The 24,429-nt window shown below is 35.9% G+C and overlaps 1 protein-coding gene across 3 annotated transcripts in view; it reads right to left on the bottom strand.

Annotated features, from left to right (window-relative positions):
- Positions 1-1,940: 1,940 nt before the first annotated feature.
- LOC126253516 (neurotactin) overlaps positions 1,941-24,429 on the bottom strand; it is a 281,622-nt gene continuing 259,133 nt past the window's right edge. For all 3 annotated transcript variants that reach the window (XM_049954891.1, XM_049954890.1, XM_049954892.1), the window contains exons 8-9: positions 20,514-20,913; positions 1,941-7,935 (exon numbers count right to left, since the gene is read on the bottom strand). In XM_049954891.1, coding sequence (XP_049810848.1) covers positions 7,418-7,935; positions 20,514-20,913 — 918 coding nt within the window. In that variant the 3' untranslated portion in view covers positions 1,941-7,417. The remainder of the gene's footprint in view (positions 7,936-20,513; positions 20,914-24,429) is intronic.

A 24,429-nucleotide genomic window follows, 5' to 3' on the forward strand; every position in this document is an offset into this window, starting at 1 on the left:
AATCAAATATACTGGGAAGCAGTAGTCAAAATGTCTAACCCCTTAAACAGATGTTTAAAAGATGATCATGGGCGAGCACCATATAACATTCTTACAGCATTTTTTGAGCGATAGAGTTGCCCCACAACATTATTGTATATGACATCTGTCTGTGACTCAATGCCTCCTCGAGGTGATGAGTAGCAATCCATCCTTTTCTTATTGTTGTTACTTCATTCTGGACTTTCCATTGTTTTAGATTAATATTTTCTGTTTTTACATCATTCAATGAGGAGTGTTAGAAATTTTGCCTTCTTTACTAGTCATCTGTTCCACTTTCACCTATTTTAAGTGTTTTTTCTACTGGATTTTTCCATTGATGTTACATTCCACCAATTCATCAATTCTTCAAGTGTTCTGTTTATTTTAAAATTGGATTTATCTCAATACTGGGGGCATAATGTGATCATTGTGTGGGTTGCAGCAACTCACATTATTATCATCCTTCCTCCTGTTACACCATTTTCTCCTCACATGGTATCTATTGTTGAACACAACATCCATTTCCCACACACATTAAGCAGTCAAAAAACTGTGGTCTCTGTATTAACATGAGAATGTAAACTCCTAAGTCACTTGGATGTCATGTGATGCCATATAACATAGAACTTAATGGTTGTTAAGAACATAGAAATACCATGTACAGAAAATTAGGAAAGTTACAGAAATGACTTAAACAGTGGGCAAAATGTGTTGACCAAATGAATGGGAATGAGTGTGAACAGTCTGGGATTGAGGCATTTACATGATCATCATCTGTAAAGCAAGTCTGTGTATACTCGATAGAGGTATACAATGCTGCGGAACCACAGTTGACTTCAGAGTATGTTATTTATCATACATTATTGCCCGTGATGCTCTGCAGAAGATCTGTATTTTTTCCTAATAAAATTACCTGTTGTGATCATGCTGGTCAGGGAACACTGTGATTGGGTTAAGGAACTGAAGAAGCTATCCAATCAATATCAGTGATATCTCTCGATACCCAATGGTTTCCATATCATCCTTGAAATTTTCGAGTTGGAAGCTGTCCGTGCTGCAAAGTCAGATTCACACCACAGTGTTTTCGTGTGATCATGATGGTTTATTTCAATTCATATAGTAGTCCAAAAGTTTTGGACACCACTGATTGCTAGCTCAAAGCTCATAAACTACCTTATCTTAGTCTAAAGGAAATATGATCATCTGATACCAGCTACCTGTGGTTGTGTACAAAATATTTGTTGAATCCACCATAGTCAAATTACAATTATTTTGTATGCGGAGAGGCACTACAAATTTTTAGTTGATTTGCCATCATATTCTCTTCTGGTGGATCATATCTCTTGAGCACACTTCCTCTCTTTTCTCTCAGGGGCTAGGCAGAGATTGTTCTGCCATTGTTCTTAAATCAAACACCTAACGCATAATAATTGAAAATGTGTTATCTGATATGAAAGATCCTGACAACATAATGTGCTGCCACTGGTTGTTTTCACAATCTAAAATTGGCAGTCATTAGGATCAAGTAAGTTTAATTTTAACGAACCATGGTATAGTCAAACCAAAAGTGGCCTTATAGATACAAAAGTAACATTAAAATTCTTGTAATGCAGAGGTTGCTCTTACTAAATATTTGCAACTATTTCCAAATAATATATGGAATATTTTACAACCCCCTAGATGTCACTCACACAGTGATCATGAGGACAAGATTAGAATAATTACAGCATGCACAGAGGCATTCAGACAATCATTCATTCCATGCTCCATACATGAATGGAATAGGAAGAAACCCTAATAATTGGTACAATGGGATGTACCCTCTGTCATGCACTTCACGGTGTTTTGCGGAGTATAGATGTAAATGTAGATGTAGATGTAGGTAAAAGTGCAGATTTTAAATTAAAATGAACAAATAATTAATGGATATCATACACTTTAATAGGTTAGCAAGTACAGTTGTTATAACATTGTACAAAGACACTAGGTTACTAATGCCACTTAAAATACAAAATTTTTTTCCTAAAAATCACTACATTCAAAAATTGGTACAATCAGTCTCTCTTTGGAATACTGAATTGTTTTTCTTGGTATATGCAAAACATTGAAAATACTTTATACATTACAGGAACAGATATGTGATCCAAAAGTAGCATAGTAATTAGTCTCATTTTCTGAAAAATTATTTACAAAACATAATAGTACAAAAGTCATCATTTAAAGATTAATTTTAAATGATGTTACTACTGCAACTCAAATGATGATGGGTTTTTGTACATGATCTCATAAATATTATGTTCTAGATGCAGAGGTACAATGACATGTTCAGATAATTTGCCACATATAATGAAAAAGCTCATTGCATTAGTCCCCTTAGTTAGATACAGTACATTTTTACAGTACATAACTCAGTTCCAAGAAAATTGTAATTTCTAATGACGTTCTTGCCTACCATACATTATAATAAACAAGACTTTTTTATAGATTTACTGTGCCATAATGACAAATAAGTATAGATCTTGGCACTTTGGTAGATTACTTAAAAACCAGTCATTGTATAATTTCCCAAAAAATTAGTATTATATGTTATAGTCTTTGAAATGGAACCTATTACAAAAGTTTATCATTTATTCAGAATATAGAGAAACTAGTAATATATCAACATGATACATTAAAATGTGGTAACATCATATATAAATTAAAATCACAAGGGCATTCAACATACGTGACCACACTTTGTTTTAATAAACTTGCTAATGCATTAACCATCCCAATGCAGGTCATTACTCATATTTTAAATTCTTGAACATGGACACCTTTTGTGAATTTATTAAAATAATTTTGGCTCTAGCAGTACTTCGTTTTGTTGCAGTTGATCATTTGTATTTTAATTCCTATACACATTCATATTTCAATAGCATGCATGGACCTAACATGGCTTTAATAAATCTTCACTAAATTCTGCATAGTATGTGCGCTTAGTTACACATGGAAAAAAGTACTTGAGTTAAGGTGGAACCATCAGTTCATGAGATCAATGGTTTTCTGTTACCTATCAAAACCTAGTCATCAGTCACTTCTGCATTTATACACAAATAGAATACTGTGAATTCAGCTTTCATTCCAACTTTTTTGTAAAGGTAGTCAAATATTAAGCAAATGTTTAGGAATATAAATATTCATTTCATTCTACACAGATTTATCCTCATAATGAAAGATATTGTCACTAAGCAAGAAGACAGTTACAGCAAAATAAATTACACATTCTCACATCAGCTCAAATTTCCTAGTTCAAGGCTGCTTATAATTCTCAATATAAATGCCACAGAATACAATACAGAGAAAATCAACATGCTGATAAAAAATATTTAAAATAACAGAACTATGAATTTTTTGTTACTGCATTGGGAACAACTGTGGAACAGTTGCACCTGAATCTGACATTTAACACAAAAATGAAGATAGGGTGCTAATAGCAGTAATGAGAAAACAGTTCAGGTCCTTTATATGTCTCAGAAGATATGTGGATGAAAGATGTGGAACTTTGTCTTTCTTTGTCTTTGCTGATCTTTATAACTTTCAGATGAAACACTGTCCTTTGTAGATACCAGAAATTTTATGTTTAGATGATAAATTCTGAAATTCTGTCTGAAACACAATGACAGGACAGGAATACTTGACTTGTTGCAGTTACAGATAGAATACCGTAGGAAACTTGTGGCAATGACGAGCAGTTAACCAGGCAGTGATATGAAATTAATGGAAAGACATGAAGACGTATTGGGAAGAAGAATATAAATACAGAAAGTGCTGCATATGAATCACAAGAAGAGATCTGCAATAAGATTAAACTTAAGACAAGATAAAAAAACTGAGTAAAGCCAATAACAATCAGTTAATCAGTCAACAGAAAAAAAATGAACTTTGAAAATGGAGAGGCAAAAAGGGAATAATACTTGTGGAAAAGTAACAAAACTGTATAAAAGTAATTTATTATCCAGCACAATCATATTTGTTTCTATAAATGAATGTGATTGTGCCAGATAATAAATTACTTTTGAAACAAACAATCACTGTGGTCTCCAGCTCGATAGAAATGTCGTTTTTTCTAGGAAACCAAGTTCATGAGAGTTCCACACTGTGAACCATTTCTTTGGTGAGGGCAAGATAATTAATCTACAGCATTCAAGTGCCATAGGTGCAAAATGTGATGTAACATGTCTGAAAATTGCCCTGCCTACAGTGTCATGAGTGAAACAACTGCTCAGAGTTGTGCTCTGTTTGTAGGTGTGGATGTGATGACAACTGACTGTTCTGCTGCCACTGTCTGTTGATCATGATATAGTTGAAGGAAATAAATGGACATTATTCAAACAGTGTGTCAGCATATGAAATAATTTATAGCATATAGAATAATGTATACCTGAAGCAACTGACAACACAGCTGTAGGCTTTTTCCATTTCTTCTTTTGTGACTCACTTTTGTTGTAAATGTTTGAAAAATGGAATAACTTTAAATTGCTACATGTATATGTTGCCAGTTGAGTAGCCACTAATTTTGCAGCGTCATTTGTGTGTTTTGTATGCTGCCTACATCACGTCAAACAATTATAAAGTATCAATGAAACTGATAGAAATATCATGGAGAGCTGACATCTCATAGTATCGGACTAATGACAACCTTCAGTGAATGTGCACCAAAAGTATGTGGTACTATTTTAGTGATTACTGCAAAAGTGAGACAGCAGCAGAAGGGTTCATTTTTTGGTGACAAATGGTAAGTGCATGGAGGCTTCTATGCATCCAAAAAGTGAAGAGAGAATGGAAGAGTTATTTGTTGGTAAGATATACCTAAAGCCATTGAAGCCTTTTATGTATTCTTCAATTTACTTTATCTGAAAACGCATATGAATGCATATGTTTTAAACATAAAGTGTGAATATTGGAGGAGATGAGTGTCTAAATGACTGGTACTGATGCATTTCACATGTGAAAATTTTAAACCATCATAAGAGAGTGGAGATGACATTGGAAATAAAACTGAATAAAGCTTTAATGAATGAGAGCACACTACATCAAACATCATATATTGTTCATTAACTCACCACTAGTGTCTCTTGTGGAACACAGACAAACTTCAACACAGCATAGAGAATACCAATGTGTCCACATGTGAAAGCTTGCATTGTTGAGATATACTCTCATATGTTTACATTTCCTTTTCATGTCTGAATATATTTATTATTATCACTGTAAGCCACTCTCTTGGTCTTTAGTCTCATACTTTTCAGTCTTTTTATACATGACTTACTAATCATTACACATATATTATTAAAAGAGTTTTCTTCCTGTTAGCATTACATTTGTGGTTATATCTGTGTCCCATGTTTCTCTGCTCATGGGGATGTTTTAACCCCATATTTTTATTAACACACACACACACACACACACACACACACACACACACACACACACACACACACACACACACACACTGTGTCATCCACATGCACACAGTGTGCATTTTGTTGTCCTTGAGAGAGTTGTACTAAACCTAAATAAAAAAGCATGTGCTTAAAACCAATGGTCTGTTACTCATCAAAAGTAGTGGTTCCCTACACATTTTTCATTCTTGTTTGTGTCTTGAAATCTCCATTATTGTTAAATTCAAATCCCTTTGTTCTCTCAGTTTCTCACACGGGTGAAACCTTTAAAACCAAGCTGATTTTCCATATTTTGAACTTTATACCATTTATAAAGTTATTGGTAACCTGATGTTTGCTTAGTTTTGTGAAGTTCATACAAGAAAAGGTCCACCTGCTCCTTGATGATTTCAGATATTAAATTAGTGAAGGATCACCTCGCCTAATATGGAGAGAGAAATAAACTAAATTTTCTGTGTGATCTGAGTTATATTTACTGCCGTACCAAACTAGATGTCACTGAAGATTTCACGTTAAAATGGAAACATCAAAAGCTATCAATAGATTGACAATTATAAGTACACCAATAACAAAATTGCATCAGAGAAAGCACTTATTGTACAGTGAAACACTATAAATTCATACATCACGTGAGATTAAAAAACTGTTTTTCCACACCTCAATATGCAGTTCAGATATAAACCCACACAGTGTCCAAGTCACAAAATACGAAATGACAGTGCTGAAAATAACAGTTCCTGTCACACATTAAATTTTCCTCACACTTTCCTTTAATATGACAATATTTACACATACACTGCATCCTCATATTTTAATGACATAAATTATTCATGTCCATGTATGTCTTAAGAGACCACTGTTTTCTTCACCCTTCTTCTTATGCTTTTTCACAGAGCACCTAACTTGAGGGGGCAACAAGAAAATGTAAATGCAACAACAACTGGCATTCATAACTATGTTTTATGTCAGGTGAACTATTTTATACACAAACATATATATATATCTATATATACACACACACATTTAGCTGAAGGCAAAGTAGTTTCCTAGAAGGTGGCATGACATATTACACCAAAATATGTTACTGTAAAATGAAACAGTACAGTATTCACATTTACAAGACAACTTTTCTTTCTAAATATATGTATTATATATATGTACAAGCGAAGCATTTAACATTTGCTTGTTATTCAAAACATTCTCTGATCACGATATTCAACACATTCTTATTTACAACACTCTGATACATCATCAGCAGACAAAATTGACCACATAAAACAAATTCTTGGACTCTTTTGTTTGAAGTTAACTTTTTTAAACACTGTCAAAGCATACCAGTTTGTCATCTAAATAATGTGACGGAATAAAGAGAGTAAAGTCTTCTGAAATTTAATTTTTGGTGTGAAAAACAACCATTTAATTACTGGCTTATCTATTGCATATGCTGGTGGTGCTATGACTCAGGAATGAATTTCAGCTTCTTCTCAGCTTGCTACGCCATACTTTTTACTGAAAACTGTTGTCAGTACAACTCTAATATTGGTTCTCATGGTAGAAAAAGTTTTATTGTATCTCAAATATTGGAAAATTTATGTTTCTTTATAAAAGTCAAAGTTTTTCAATAAAATAGTTTTGTCCATACAAACTGTATACATCTATAAGACCCAAGATATTAATTTCCTTTTGCTCAAACATCAAAAAGTCCCTGAGACTGATTGGTCTCAAATATGCAGCTGTTGATGAAAATTTTAGTACCCACCAATTGACAGCCAGCAGTTTGATTTATTTGCAAAGTAAATGAGGAACAAACTAAAGTGAATAGAAGGACTAGCAAATATCACAGGCTGATGATGTAATTATTTCATACAACTGACCATGCAATACATGTTTCTTTCACTGAACTGCCTGTGTGAAGTCTTCTCAAAAGCACACAAGTTCTGTCAAAAAAATTTTCAGTCTACACGTCCATATCTTGGAACAATGTCTTTACTCAGCCACATGTCACAATCAGGATATTCATTACTAGGATTAGCATCTTGCTCTATTAGCAGCACCTGTTGTCCACCTTCCCGGCGGCGGAGCTCACCTTGGGCAACAAAGCGGTAGAAGACTTGCTGCATAGCTGTCACATAGCGCCTCTGTTCGGTGTTTCTTGGAATGTAGCGACCTAATATAGCATCAACATCAACATCTACATCAGCAATTTCACCTCGTGGTTGCTTCACAACATAGAAGGGAATGGGTGGAACAGTTTGTCTTGCCAAATGCAGCAGCGGACACACGGTGCGAATGTCAGACACCAGTGATGCTATTCCTGGCCAGCTGGTTCCATAACGTCTCACTGCTTCCTCTGCAAGACCTTTTTGTCCAACTTCACTCTGTTCCAATTGCTTCACAGTCTCATTGTTTATCTGCCAGTCTTTGTACCTCTGATGCAACTCATCACTTCCCTCAGAATGGGCAGTTGTTCCTGCAGAAAAAATTCCATTATTTTAAACAGTGTACACATCCATTTTTCAGATAAGTGAACAATAAACAGGCACATAATCATTTCCATGAGTTTTTGTGAAATCAAAACTATACCACAACTTGCAATATGTTACAGTGGAGATATTAATGGATCATGGTATGACAGCAAAAATGCTTACAGTGTGACACTAAAGCATGAAAATCATATCATTTAATTTATAATTTTAATTTTAATTTTCAAAATATAAATATTATTTTCAATTAATCAGTGATAATAACTATCATCCTTATTGTAATTTAGAGGCATCCAACATTAGGGCCATTAGTGCCATAAGTATGTTGTATGAAATTGACAACAGAAAGAAACAGTATTTGTCAGTGGCAGCATTGTCAGCTTTGTGAAATTTAAGAATGCTGTTGTAAGAAACACAATTTACTATCTCAATGAGGGCTGTGTCAGAATAAGGCATGTGATGCAAAACGTGTGGACTGACAAGACAGAAAGTGATACTAGAAAAATATTTTTGCATATCTACCATAAGTAATAAAGATTTAAAAGGGAAATGAGAAAAGCTTTTTGGTATTTAAAGGCAACTGTGGTTTCTAGAGGGTGTATCATTTGATTTTTGATAGTAAAAAACCTGAGATCATCAGGTATATGGGAATAAAGAAATGTTTCAAAACTTTTTATGAATCTTCTGCTGAAATTGGAGCCCTCCATCATTACTGTACAATTGCATACAATGTTTCATGTATAGTTACACTTGAAACTGGGTCATGAAAAAGAGCTATGAAAGCTATAAAATGGCTGGTAGAAAAGGAAACCAATGTCAGTCTTACTGCAATTAAATTAAAATTGCTTAAATATGCTGAAGTTTTCACTATAGAATTGTACATTGTTCATAAAACTGAAAGGTCTGTAGGTTACAAAGTACTTAAACCTGAAACAGGACAACAAAGTCACTGATGTTTCACTGTTTACAGGGCTGCTCTACTGCTGCAACAGCCACTCAGAGAATCCACTTTTTTGCACCTATAGTTCTGTTCACCATTGCCAGATGTCCTTGCTATGGCTACTACAGCCATTTGCAGATGATAAAGCTTGTGATTGGTAACCTAGCAGCTCTGATCTGTTTTGTTGAGTGCTTTGTTTCCCTGTGCATTAAATTTGTTTAGCACTACCACATGTCTCAAGCTTGGAGAAGAAGTGTGCAGAAAAGTGTGGTTGCTACATGGAAAGTTTAGTCCTCTGTTCACATTTTGCTTGGTCACACACATTGGTTGTGTGCTCAGTGTTGGAATATTTTTAGAAGGAGAGAGACAATGGATGACTCTATAACTTTTAGCAAAGACAGTCAAAAGAACTGCAGACATTTTGAGAATTCATAAAAACACTGTTATGAATATTTGTAAGGAAAAATACTGTTGAGGACAGAGAAAAGAACTTGTTTCTCCTATGTTAAGGAAAACTGTAAAAATAGGAAGACAGAACAATGAGTAACAAACTTGGATGCAATCCAACAAGTTTCTTTTTGTTGATACACATATGGACATAACAAGAGGAAAGACCAACCACTTAAAAAATAAAGAGAATGTTGATTACTCTTTGTAAGGCATAAATATTCATGTATTAGGTAGCAGTAAGAGTACTTTATTAACAGTTATCAGACCCGTCGATTTCCAGCACAAAAAAATTGATGGACGCAAAGTTATACTGATGTGACTAAAATCATGGGACAGTGATAGGCAGTATCATGTACACAAGGTACAAAAGGACAGTGCCTTGGCGCAGCTGTCACTTGTAGTTATGTGAAAAGGCGATTCATGTAAAAAGTGCCTGACGTGGTAATGGCCGCATGACGGAAATTAACAGTCTTCTAATGCAGAACAGTAGTTGGAGTTAAACACATGGGACATTCTATTTAGGAAGTCATTGGGGAATTCAATATTCCAAGATCCGCAGCATCAAGAGTTACCAAATTTCAGGCATTACCTCTCACCATGGACAACACAGTGGCCGACAGCCTCCACTTAATGACCGAAAGCAGTGTCATTTGCATAGAGTTGTCAGTGCTAACATACAAGCAACACTGTGTGAAAAACCCACAGAAATCAATGTGGGAGGTATGACGAATGTATCCATTAGGACAGTGCAAGAAAATTTGGCATTAATGGGCTATGGCAGCAGATGACCGACGTGAATGCCTTTGCTAACAGCAGAACATTGCCTGTAGAGCCTCTCCTGAGCTTCTGGCCATATTGGTTGGACACTAGACAATAGGATAAGTCCTGATTTCATTTGGTAAGAACTGATGGTAGGGTTTGAGTGCAGCACAGACCCCACAAAGCCATGGACCCAAGTTGTCAAGGCATTGTGCAAGCTGGTTGTGGTTCCATAATTATGCAGGCTGTGTTTATATGGAATGGACTGCATCCTCTGGTCCAACTGAATTAATCATTGACCATTTTCAGCCATTCATAGACTTCATGTTCCCAAACAATGATGGAATTTTTGTGGATGATGATGTGCCTTATCACTGGGTCACAGTTGTTCACGATTGGTTTGAAGAACATTCTGGACAAATTGAGTGAATAATTTGGCCACCTAGACCACCTCACATGAATCCCATGAACATTTATGAGACGTACTTGAGTCAGTTCTTGCACAAAATTCTGCACCGGCAACATTTCACAATTATGGATGGCTATGGAGGCTGCATGGCTCAAAAATTCTGCATGGGACTTGCAGTGGCTCGTAGAGTCAATGCCATATCAAGCTGCTGCATGACACTGGGCAAAAGGAGTCTGACATGATATAAGGAGGCATCCCATGACTTTTGTCACCTTATTGTAAAACATATGAGAGGTGACAGCAGTGTGTGGCATTGTCGATTTTTAAGAGACATTTTTAAAGTGCTGTTTGAAAACATTGTGCGCTTGATGGAATGTTGGTAAATGTTGGGCACTCTGTCAGAAAAGAGTGGACAGACAATAGTATATGGGAAATGCACAAGTATCTTGAATGCTGGAATTTCATCTGCTTTCATACAAAACTGTCTTCTGGTTTACAAATTGAAAAAAAAAGTAACTGCAATGCAAAGATGAACCATTATAGTTTTCACAAGTGGTTCAAGGTGCAACTATTGGAAAAAGTAAATTGGTCATCTGTCAGTGTAACGGGTAATCCCCATACCATTCAGTCAGTAAAGATATAGCTACAACAAAAGCAATGAAAAGACAATTTTGTTTTAATGTTTGAAATGCCACATTGCGAATATTCAGGGCAATTTGTGCAAGAAGGAACTTATAGATCTAGTAGACAGTGAGAGAGAGGGGGGGGGGGGGAGGGGGGGCACAGTTTCAACAAAATGTTACTGATGAGATGGCTAAAAACATGGTCACAGAGTTCTTAGACTCCCACTATACTAATGCCACTTTAATGCAGTCAAAATGATTTAGGCATCATTGAAACATTACTTGGCAACAAATGACAAACATTCCACTGCCACAGAAATTGAGAAACTATTGAAGCAGTGGCACAAATAATGTCAGAGAAGTGAAGCCCTGTAGGCTACACAGAAATGATTGTTGAAGAAGTTTCTAAAAGTGAAGTAAGTGTGAAATTAATATAATTATCTACTTGGCAATTCCAGTGACTCTTCCACAGGCCAGAGCACAGTTGACAACTGTTACAGCATAAAGTCAAGCACTGGCACAGCAGGGAAGAGAAGGCTGACCTTCCTCCAGGATTACAATGCAACGGCAGTGGCCCCTATGTGAAGAGGACGTATGCGCTGTGACTGACTGGTGACACCCCAGTTCAATAGCAGCCTCAAGATTGGTAACTTTGATTTCAGTGCCAATTCTAGTCACTTCGCTTGTACTCTCTATGTAGCACAGACTTGGGATTGTTTATGCTGATTATTTTGTATGTTGCCCTTTGCTTGCAACACAGCTGTGTAATTGCCAAAGTTAAGAATTGTAATTTTGTTTTTGTAATAAAACTCATTAATACAATTGGTTTGATTGTTCATCCAGCGATCCGAATATGAAGGCTTCCTAGACACTACAACAACTGTGTTGAGAAGAAAGTAGCTCTGAACTAAACGGTACTTACCATTTGCCATAATTTTTCTTTCTTCTGTGTTTGTGTTTCAGATTTGAGTGAATGGTGCCTAACACAGTTCCACAATAAATCTCACATTGTTACTGAGGAATACACTTATGCACAAGTATGATATACTGCACACAGACTACAGTCATTGGTAACTGCAGTACTTAAGGAGTTTATGTTATTTTAATGTTGTTGTTTACAGGTATGATTCAGTTCCATTTTAGCACCCCTTTTACACTGAATACACCAGTAAACATGTAACATTCTGATTATTGTAGAATCTCTCGAACAAAAAATCATACCCAGATATTTGGAAAACAGCAGATGTCACAACCATCTACAAGAGTGGCAGGAGAAGAGATCCACAAAACTGCATCCAATATCTTTGATAATGATTGGTTGTAGAATCTTATAACGTATTCTGAGCTCAAGTGTAATGGTGTACCTTGAACAGGATGATTTCCTTCATGCCAGCCAGCATGGATTCCAAAAACCGGCTCACAATTTTCTCACATGGCATACTGAAAGATGTGAATCAAGGTAGTTAGGTAGATGTAGTATTCCTCAATTTCTGAAGAGCAACTGCTTCAGTACCTTGCCTCTGCCTGTTACCATAAAGTACTATCATATGGGGTATCAAGAGAAAAAAAATGTGACTGGACTGAGGAGTTTTTCTTACAGAGGATACAGCAAGCTACCTTGGATGTAGAGTCACCAACAGATGTAGAAGTAACGTTGGGTATATCCCAGAAAAGTGCAATCAGATCCTTGCTGTTCATATTGTATACTAATGACCTGAAGACAATATTAATAGTAACCTCAGACTTTTCATAGATGATGCTGTTATCTATAATTAAGTACTATCTGAAAGAAATTGCACAAATATTCCATCAGATCTTGATAACATTTCAGAGTTTCAAAGCGGTGAAAAGATGTGGAAATTGCTTTAAAAGTTGAGAGATGTAAAATAGTACATTTTACAAAATGAAAAAAATGTAGTACCCCATAACTATAACATCGATGAGTCACAGATGAAATCGGTCAACTCATACAAACCTGGTGTAACAATCTGGAAGAATGAAATGAAAAGATCACACGCTCTCTCATAGATAAAGCAGGTAAGAGACTGTGGTTCATTGGTAGAACGCTTGGGAAATGCCATCAGTCTAGAATGGAAACTGCATACAAGACACTTGTGTGACCCATTTTAGAACATTGCTAGAGTACAGAATACACACCAAATAAGACCAACAGTGGATACTGAATGGACACAAGAAAAGGCAGATGGATGGTCACCTATGAGAGAGTGTCACTAGGATGCTGAAAGAATTGAACTGGCTGATGCTTGAGGAAAGACACAAAACTATCCCACATAAACTTACTTTAAAAGTTTCCAGAGTTAAATTTAAATGATTAATCTAGGAACATAATACAACCCCACTCTATGTATTGCTCCTACAGGGTTTGAAAAGAGAGGTTAGACTAATCACGACTTGTACAGAGGTGTCCTAATAACTGGTAAAATGGGAGATACCCTCTGTCGTGCACTTCACAGTGTTCTGCAGAGATTAGGTTTAGTTGTAGATGTTTGTAATTTGTGATTTTTTATGAATTATTTATATGTAGCTTTTGATGTTTCATTTTTCAGCTCTTATAATTATATGTGTCTGTATGACTCAGCAAGGTATAAAAACAGTGATACAAAATACAAATAAACATGGCCTAATTGTGCCATGTGTGTTAAACTTAAGATGACCAGGCTAAATGGATTCTGATAAAAACAGATGTTTTGAATGATTTTTCATTTGTGGGAAACCATAGTCATGTAGAACATTTTGAAAGAAATTTCCGCCATTTGACTATAGACCATTGTTCATTTATTTCTCACATCCATGATTTCAGCTTTTAAGCATTCTCAAGTGCATTTTCGACTGCAAAATTAATGAAGTGTACAAATCATACAGTGCAGAACATAGGAAGAAACAGTCATTACGTATTTGCAAATATTAGTTACATGATAAAATACATCTTAGGTGTCTATCTGACACGTCATCATCGGAGGAATATATTTCTGGTCTTATAAACCACTCATCCTCATCACCCTCCTGGCCTTAATTTACATTCCATCTCAGCATTTCTCCACAGTAACTACTCTTTTTTCGATCCATCTTAGTTTTCTACAACGTTCATTGTCTCATCTGTCTATTTTTCACCACCCCCCTCTCACCTCTGTTATGTGCAATGCACTTAGCTTTTCTCTCTTATTAACTTATGCACAATGTTTAAGCAGTAATCTCTGTCTTACATATTACCCTGTCTTCCACATTTAAGCTCTCAGGCTTTCAAATCTCATCCAGTGCAGTCTCCAATGATCAATCTTTTCTTCTCATCCCACCCAGTAAGTCTCCCCTGACCAGTGATTCTGAGTGACTTTTCTGAGATCTACCCCTTTTCCTAGACCTCTCCAGTCCTTTTCCTTCACTCCTCTCCCTTCCTCTTCAACCCTTCTGCCTGAAGAAGGAGCCACTGGTTCCGAAAGTTTGCCTAATTATAACCTTTTTTTAAGAGTGTGTTCTGTCGTCACTTGGTGACTACACTAACATGATATGACATATTTAACAGTCAATACATTGGTGTGATGTTCGTTCATGAGATACCTGCATCAACTGAGAGGTGTAAAATAGTGCACTTCACGAAATGAAAAAATGTAGTAACAAAGATCATAACAAAGTGACTCCACCCAAGTGTTTGCAGGAGAGCTTCCGTGAAGTTTGGAAGGTATGAGATGAGGTGCTGGCAGAAGTAAAGCTGTGAGAAAGGGGTGTGAGTCATGCTTGTATAGCCCGACACAGTTTTAATCTGCCAGGAAGTTTCATATCAGCCCACACTCCACTGCAGAGTGAAAATCCAATTCTGGAATGTAATACTATGTACTTAGAGTGTAAATGTAACCATTTTAGATGTACAACAAGGTTTGATCTAAAAAATGATTGTGCAAATGTGTTATTATAAATATGTAATTCTCTCATTCTTGGAGACATTTATAAGAAATCACACTTATGCAGCAACATGCAAGATCCATGTGAAAGGCAGCCATGGCTCAAAACCAAGCAACTGTCACACCCGAAAGATCCTGAGACAGAACCTGCTTAATGACATTCACTGTACACTCCTAAAATACAACAGTGCCCACAATGAAACATGACTGGTCTGTAGCGAGAGAATGAAGAGAGGGCTGATTTGGTGGCAAGGGGGCATGGGTGTTGGTAGTAAGAGGGTGAGGGTGACAAAAGGAGGTGGCAGGGGTGGAGTCTTGGACTGTTGGGACTGCTTAGGGAGAGGGGGGGGGGGGGGGGGTAAGAAGACAGTTGAAGGGAAGGGAAAGGTTTTGGAGGTGGATGGAGGATGGAGCAGATTTGGAAGTGGGTGTGGTATGAAGGAGGAGGGGCAGGGGGCATTGACAGAAGATGGTACATGGAACTTCAGTATACATGAATGTCCATTAAAATCATATTAATGAATTCTTACTAGTTACAGCATGTAAAAATCTGAACCAAACATAATAGGTTCTATACACATTTTCAAAAATGGCACATCGGTATGCTACATTATGTACCTAAACTGTAGAATGCAGTATTACACAAATATTATTAATTTCATATTAATGTAGTCTTACTACTTGTAGCATTTATGGATGCAAATCAAACAGAATGGGTTCTACATTCATTTTCAAAGTGACATAACTAATATTGATTTTACAAATACAGTATATGGGGTCCACCAAAGATTACTACGAGTTATTAAAAATTCCAAAATCGAGGTCTATTGTTACAAAGTCATATAAGACATATGCTTGTTTTATAGATGTAGTACATTAAACTATCTCAACCCACGTAGCTCTGCTAAAAACAAGCATATAGTCACAGGTTCACTGGCATCACTATTAGGCAATATGTACCTGGAATTAAAAAATTACAAATACATAATGTGTGTAACCCAACAGTTTAAGAGAGAACATGGGGGGGGGGGGGGGGGGTTGGAGGGGGAATGGGTGGAGTAGGACCAGGAGATAGGAGATAGTCGTAGGCAGGGGGAAGGAATGGGTGAAAGACAATACCTGGTGTACTATACTACATACTTGACTATACATTGCAGTATTATATAAATATCCATCCAGTTTCATATTGATGGAGTGTTAATAATTCTGTCGAGTGAAGATCTGAAGCATAAAAAACTTGTTCCATAAGCATTTTAAATTATAAAAGTTGCATATGAATACATTCATTTTGCAAATGGTAGTACATACTTAGTTGTAATTCCAATCATTCTAGTGACACCAAAGAACCTATGATTATATACTAGTTTTTAGCAGAGTCACATAGGTAAAGTTAGTGTTAATGTACTTCCTCTAGAATATGAGTGCATGTGCTACAGAGCTTTGCAACAATAGATAGTGATTTTAGAATTTTTAATGTCTCCAAGTAGTCTTTGACAGACTCCATATGTCATTATCTGTAAAATGAATATGTAAGTATGTCACTTTGGAAAAGCATATAGAACACATTATGTTCGGTTCGCATCTTCACCTCCTATAAGTAGTGAGACTATATTAATATGAAATTAATAATATTCATGGAGCATAATATACTAATATAGCATAATGATGTGCCATCTACGAAAATGTATGTTTGGTTCAGATTTCACATGTTATAACTAATAAGTATACATTAATATGAATTTAATGGACATTTGTGTAATACTGAAGTGTATGGTTAGATATATAAAATTATAAAATAGGTCACTTACAAACCATCTTCTGTCTATCTGACCTCCCCCCCCCCCCTTCCTTTCAATACCTCTTCCAAATCTGCCCCCTGCCACATTGCACACATTGTAACTTCCCGCCGGCTGCTGGTGGCCGAGCGGTTCTGGCGCTACATTCTGGAACCGCGCGACCGCTATGGTTGCAGGTTCGAATCCTGCCTCGGGCATGGATGTGTGTGTTGTCCTTAGGTTAGTTAGGTTTAAGTAGTTCTAAGTTCTAGGGGACTTATGACCTCAGCAGTTGAGTCCCATAGTGCTCAGAGCCATTTGAACCATTTGTAACTTCCCACTCTTCCTCAACTGTCCACTCCACTCTCCCTGCCCTCCAAGACCCCAACCCTGCCACCCTCTGCTTTTGTCACCCTCCCCCTACCAACACACTGTCTGCTGCCACCCAGTCCCCTCCCCTTCATTCTCTCTCTACTGACCAGTCATGTTTTATTGTGAACACTTTTGTATTTTAGGAGTGTGTAGTGAGTTTCATTAAGCAGGCCCTGCCTCAGGATCTTTCAGGTGTTGCAGTTTCTAGGTTTTGTGGCACCACCACATTTCACATCTTGCATGTTGCTGTTTAACTCTGATATCTTCTGTATGTCTCCAGGAATGAGGGAATTACAATTTTATAATATTGCATCTACATGATCATGTTTTAGATCAGATCTTGTTGTACACTTAAAATGATGTTATTTACATTCTGAGCACAGAGTTTTATGTTGTATCTGTGTAAGAGGGTGTTACGAATGTGTATTACAAGGATATGTTTAGCAGTTATCCAAAGAAATATCTACCTTCTCTTTCCTGGTAATGCCTCTGGTATTCCAAAGATCATGTAGCTCACACAGTGGTGCTGCTTTGTTATGATCTCTGCCACTGTTTTGACAAATGTTAATGTCAATTTGATACATGGATCTGATGAATGCATGTCCAACAGTGTATTTGCTGTTTAATAAGATTATTTTCTGTGCACAATATCAACGTTATAATGTATCACTGATATGCATTTATATCCTGTAATATAACTGGTTTAAAAGACCAGAAAAAGTTTTTTGATGATGACTTGTAAGATATATTATAAATTTTAAGTTAGAATCTCAAATACATAATGATTTCTTGTTGTGACATGCACTGTATGACATGTATACTTTATTAATTTCCAATCCAACATGCACTTTAGAATGGTTAAAATTCAAAATCATTAGTGTGTGAAATAAATGAACAACACAGTCAAACAGCAGAAATTTGTTAAAAAAGAGAAAGACCTTTCATCCTTTTGCAGTGGGCAGAGAACAGTAAAATGGCAGTTATTGCTGCTTCATGTTTAATGCAGATTTCCTAGTCCACTCAGAATTTCAAACACTAAATTTTTTCCAAGTGTGTTTGCTAAACAGCAAACTGTAAAGTGTTTTGTGCATTCTTGATTGTAGATGTGGAACTCTTTTGAGAGGATGGCAGTTCAAATCTCCATCCTGCTAACAAGATTTAGATTTTCTGTGACTTTCCTAAATCACTTAAGTTCAATGACAGGATAGTCCCCATGAGAAACCATAGCTAATTTCTTTCATAACCTCCCTTGGTGTGAGCTTGCGATCCATCTCTAATGATGTCATTGTCAACAGAATGCTATACCCCAGCCTTAGTTGCTTCTTCTTTTCCTTACTTGCACAATGTTATGCATTAACTCCATGAAGCCGTCAGCCATGTGACTATTGATAATGCAGTAAGCCAATACTACAACACACCAATGGAGGTTTCCTATCTAGACCCCTCAGCTTATCGTATCTACAGTGAAATCATGAAATTTCTGGAACGATATACCAGAATGATTTCTTATTCTACAATGTGATCCAACAATAATTCAAAGAGATGATCTGAGATGGAATCCTAAATGACAAATTTCTGAAAGACAAATTAATGCTGAGAAGGTCCAACAACCCTTGATCTAAGAACATTAACACTTGGTTCAAATGTTGGAGGAGTACACAAGAGTGATATATGGGAGTGCTTATGAAACTGTAAGCAAAAGCTGGGTAAGCGTAAATTGTGCTTGTTGTTGATTCTTCATGGCCTGACTGCCAAACAGAAACAAGACAGGATTCTTCAGAGTCTTCATCCACACATCCCCATTATAACTACAAGTGGTGATACCTGAAGTACAATGCAGGTTGAAAGAAGCAAATTGTTGAATGGTGCAAGTCAAGCTCACAGAAATAAAAAATTGTTAAGTGTTTGAACTCACAAGTCATGATTATAAAACATGTATTGAATGAGTGAATGAAAGAAAGTTCTTGACTGGCAATCTTGTTCACTAATTGCTAGGCACAAATTGTATAGCATTTGACAAGGTCTGCTATGAAGGTCTGTACACTTTTTACATGCACATAATTCATGACTGTCTTCCTGGATTTACTGATTTTGGTATTTTTTTTATTCCACCCCCTTCCCCCTCCCCTACTATGAGCAATGGAAACACAGTATATCAAGGTGGGTTTCTGGACATCTGGATAAGCTTCCTACAACCACACCCTGGTAAGTGTATATCAGAGATCACATTCGTGTAGCTTTCATCTCAAATCTTGTTCACCTCATGAGCACATTATTCACAAATATTATTACATTATTACATTATTCACAAATAGGTGAAGATTTGAAACTTCATGGCAGATTAAGACTGTGTGCTAGAGTGGGACTCAAACCTGCAACTTTTGCTTTTGTGGGCAAGTGCTCCAGTGCACAGTTTTAATCTACCCTGAAATGTCAAATCAGTACGCACTGTGCTGCAGAACAGAAATTCACTCAGTTGAATATTTTATTTCGTTCATTTATGTTCTGCCATATTTTCCTCCTTTGAAGTCCAAGCAGTGGAATCAAAATTTCTGCCCTCTCACTATTTCATCCAAAAATGATCATTGGAGCATTATAACCTATGATGTTTATGGTGTGGTCCTATTAACTACCACACAGCATTCCCTCTCAGCTCTGTACATCCTTTGTAACTAAAACCATAGCTAGACGATATTGACTGAACTCTTAACTGCACACATTCACAATATATTGAACAGTAAGGTGCATTAATTGATGTGTAACAAGTAGTCAACCAAAATACAAGGGGAAGATGAAACAAAGAAATTGAAACAGATAACATACTCAATTAAATGTACCCCATGTAAATGGAAAAATATGTCTTGAACTAGATTCACTATCCTTGCTATACTATCTATGTCACTGGATATTTTGATGTTACTACTTATTTTGATTTTTCTCCACAAGTGAATCTAAGCATTTAAAATGTTTAACTAGTCCACAGACAACTAATTTGTTATATATTTATCAGAAGTGCTTTGCCTATCAGGTGATTAAATTTTTCCATGTTGATTACTGTAAATTTCAGATTTATTTAATAATGGCATAAAATGTATAAAATAGGCTTAAAAAAACAAAAACATCACTTTATGTTTCATTTGGCAATATATATGAAGTTGAGTGCACTACTACTGTTTTGTAAATATTTTTTTCAATACCTGTGACATTATTTTATGAGTGATTCAGTTAGATACCAATAATGCATTACATTCCCTTTCATTTTAATTTATGCACATTAAATAATAACCACTTTCATGAGAAAGAAAATTGGTTTATCATACCTATAACCATTTTGACAGAGACATTGTTCTCGTTCAGGACTTCATAGACATGTCTCTGTAAAATGTGTCCATCAAGTACAAGCCACTTGTGAATCTCGGGGGTGGAATTGTCTGGATTGGGCAATCCTGGTTGTCGAGGTTCCCATTCAGGAGGCAAAAGCTCAACAAGTTCTGAAGCATCCACAGATTGCAAACATCCAGCAGTGAGGTTGTCTTCACAAGCTCGAATCCGTCTTAAGTATGTCATTGATTCACGCTCTGATTCACTTAGTGGCTGGCCAGGAAAGATTGCTGAGCCACTAGACAACCAAGCACGCGCAAACAGTTTTTGGGCTTGTTTGGATGTGGCTAATGCTGTCACCATTGTTGCTCCAGCACGATGAGCAAGTATAGTCACCGCCTGTTAAGCACAAATCATGCTGAAATTAAAAACTGTATAGTCCTAATATAATATCATCAACAAAAATATTTCACATATGAGAGATTATTACATAAAAACCTAAGTACTGAGGATTGGTAAGAACTGTACAGTCCTAGAATTATATCATCAACAAAAATATTGCACATATGGGAGATTATTACATACAAACTTAAAAACTAAGCATTGCTAATAATACCCAATAATTACTGTATGATTCTCCATATCCATTTCACTGAAAGTGTCTGAATATTTAAATAAGCATTAAAAGACATAAATTGCACTGTAGCAACATAAAGTTTGTAATCTTAAAATTTATTGTGACCCATCAGTACATGAAAGCTTTCAACTAGTCTTTGTTACAGGAAAAAAACTCACTCCTTTTTTTATTTATTTATTTTTATAGAAATTACTAAGAAAAGAAGAGAAATAAATCTGTGCCTAGACACTTCTTTCCATGTAGTAAAATACATAATACGTAAGCAAGAAATAGAACTGTGAAATAATTCATTGTACTAGTGATACAAAAAGCCAAATAAGGTGAGAGAATCAATTTGCTTAATCTAATTTATTATGGAGAAAGTCTCACATGTGAAGGGAAGAACTGATACCCAAAATAGCTATAAGTAATGCGAATAATGGAAATGCAGTTCCCTAAGGCTAATACATATTGCTAGAGAAAATTTTACAACTAACAACAAATAATTCCTTGTAATATCAGTCCACAGCTTGTATCCGTTTAAAAAATTTAGTCATCTTTCTTTCGGATGTTAGTGTTTTTTTTTTTCTGACATGCTTGAAAATGGCATAATGTCAAAATTTCAATCATGTAAGCATTGTGTTTGTTGTTGTTTTTTTTTAAATAAAATCATCTTGCACTCAGATGTTAGTGTTTTATTTTACAATTTTTACTGAAAGCAAGGTGACTTCATTTAAAAAACAACAAAATACGCTGCCTACACAAGTCTCAGAACATTGAAAATCATTAAGGCCTCTTTCAGGTAAAATAATTTTTACATTCTGTAGCAAAATAAAAAATTTAACAGAAATGGGTATCTTTTCAAAGACAAGGTGACAATATACCTACATTTTACAAGAGTGATTCCTTATACAATAATGCAGTAATTATTTTCCAATTTTTAAAAGTACAAACTGATCTGTTGCTTTAGTCTTCAAGAATGATTTACCATCCATCTCCTTTTCGCACTATATTTTAAATTCTGGGCTGACTGCAATGAACTCTTTTAAAAGTAAAATGACTGATAAATAGGAAATAAAATAAATGGTGAAAGGAAAAAAGTGCTATTTTTTTATATTGGGTGCCATTGCCACAGATTTATTGGAAGACAACTCTATTTTCCACTCTGATTAGTATATAACCACTATCCTATGTGGTGCACATTTATGAGTATAGCAGTGTTTACTTGAAACGGCAAACAGCCAAAAATCAGCTGATCATAGATTAAGTGTCAGTGGTAGTATAACAGCCAAGTGGAAAATAGAACTGACTTTCAATATTATGTATTAGTTAAGCTTGTGACTTCGCCAACAAGCATGGCTGTCTTTAATCACTAAGATATGACAACTCTTTATCACAATGGCTACATTTTTAATTACTTTAGGTTTCTAGTCATCTAAAGAGATAAAATTACCATGAGTTATTTGTCATGTCACTAGTACTCAGTCCATCTTAAAATAGTGCAATATATGAGTCCTACATCTACAGTGCCTTGTGATGGTGAAGCAGTTCCACCTGCTTTTATTTCTTCATTTGTTGTTTGTTGTCCTCGATGTTGACTTACTACATCGCTACACTGGCTGAAAAAATGGGTTGTGTGTTCCAACACGGACTACTGTAAATCATGTAGCGGACAGGTGCACAGTTGTGTTTCACAGTACTTTAGTTTTCACTCTGCACAACCCCCAATATTACAGAGTTATATGCCCAGTGCACTATTGTTTAACTTTCGATAAGTCTCATTATTAGTTTGCAGGCGAAACCCCACATACTGCTACAATAGTTTCCTGCTGAACATCTATGAGCAGTAAAAGCCTAACCGCAAACTTCACAGTTCTTGAAGAATACACAGATACATATGGAGCAGACACTGTCACAGTTCTTACACATGGCCTAATTGTTTAACACTTGTTCCACAGTTAATTTGAGACATTGTTGGTGTAATAACCAGCACAGGTTTCTTGTCTGAAACTTGGCCATGGACTGACTATCTCATTACCAAAAATCAGGCCCTTATATATCATCACAATAATAGGTACTGAAACTACACGTTGTTTAAAGTTAAATTTACAGAAATTACAATTAAAACTTAACTCATTAAATTAACTGAATACATCAAAAAATTGCATCTTTTTAACTGTTTTTCTACTACGAGGTTTAGGCCGAATTGTTTGTTTGACTCATTAAATTAACAAATATACTTATGTTAACAATACTTTTGATAAAACTGTTAATTACCTTGGAATTAATTCAGAGCTGGTTTTGCTAACATGTTTTTGAACAGAGCTAAACAGATGCTTTAAGACTGCTAGTACTTCATCTTCTAAATGTTTACAATTAATACAGAATTTATACTTGTTTATATGTGAACAATAGAATTTGAGTTCCGAAACAATCACTGATTTCACCCTATAACAAACGATACCAACTAGGAATAGACAAAATAAATTAGAAAATCACTTACATACATAAAACTAAGTACAAAATTAGATCTGGTGTTAAATCCTTTAGAACTGAGGGCCAACCTTTCTCTTTTATGAAAATACAGATTATATTCACTTGTGCTGATGATAAACATTTAAAAGTAACAAAACAAATTTAAGGAGGCAGATGGCAAAACAAGGGGGGAATTAAAATTATCCCTGCTTGCTTTGTCACAACAGTTAGCTCCCTTCCTGTGCTGAGTTGTAGGCTACCATCTTTATTGAGGATGAGTCCTGAAATTCTGACTTGATCTGCCACTTTTATTGTGCTAGTTCGCAAACCATTCACCCGCATAGTGAGGGACGAACTACTGAATGCAACTAAGTGTCCTTTTTCTAAAATGTATTCTAGCATAGCTGTCTTAGCAGGATAGTATAGCATAAAAACTCCTGTATCCTAGCCACCATTGCTCTGAAGTGGACATCATTTGCCCTATGTAATAGATACAATGCTTATGAGGTATCTTATTCACACTGGGAATTCTGAATCCATATTACCCTCCACAGGCTTCAGAGACTGTGGTATTTTTGCTGGGCACATGAGGACTGATTTCTTGTATCTCTTCATGTGTCAGCTTATATTCTCCATCTTTGAAACATAGTCTGTGCTGTTCTTTTAGTGGTGTTCTGGTTGCACAGCTCACTATAAATGGTTTAGAAATCTTGTGTAGTTGTAGCACAGGAGTGCAGTACTCTGAAGATTCTAGAGCAGTCTCAGATAACAAAGATCTGTCACAACAACTGACCCCCCTACGAAGTCATACTGTTGCAGTATCA

The sequence above is a fragment of the Schistocerca nitens genome, chromosome 4, assembly GCF_023898315.1.
Source record: "Schistocerca nitens isolate TAMUIC-IGC-003100 chromosome 4, iqSchNite1.1, whole genome shotgun sequence".
Taxonomy (NCBI): domain Eukaryota; kingdom Metazoa; phylum Arthropoda; class Insecta; order Orthoptera; family Acrididae; genus Schistocerca; species Schistocerca nitens.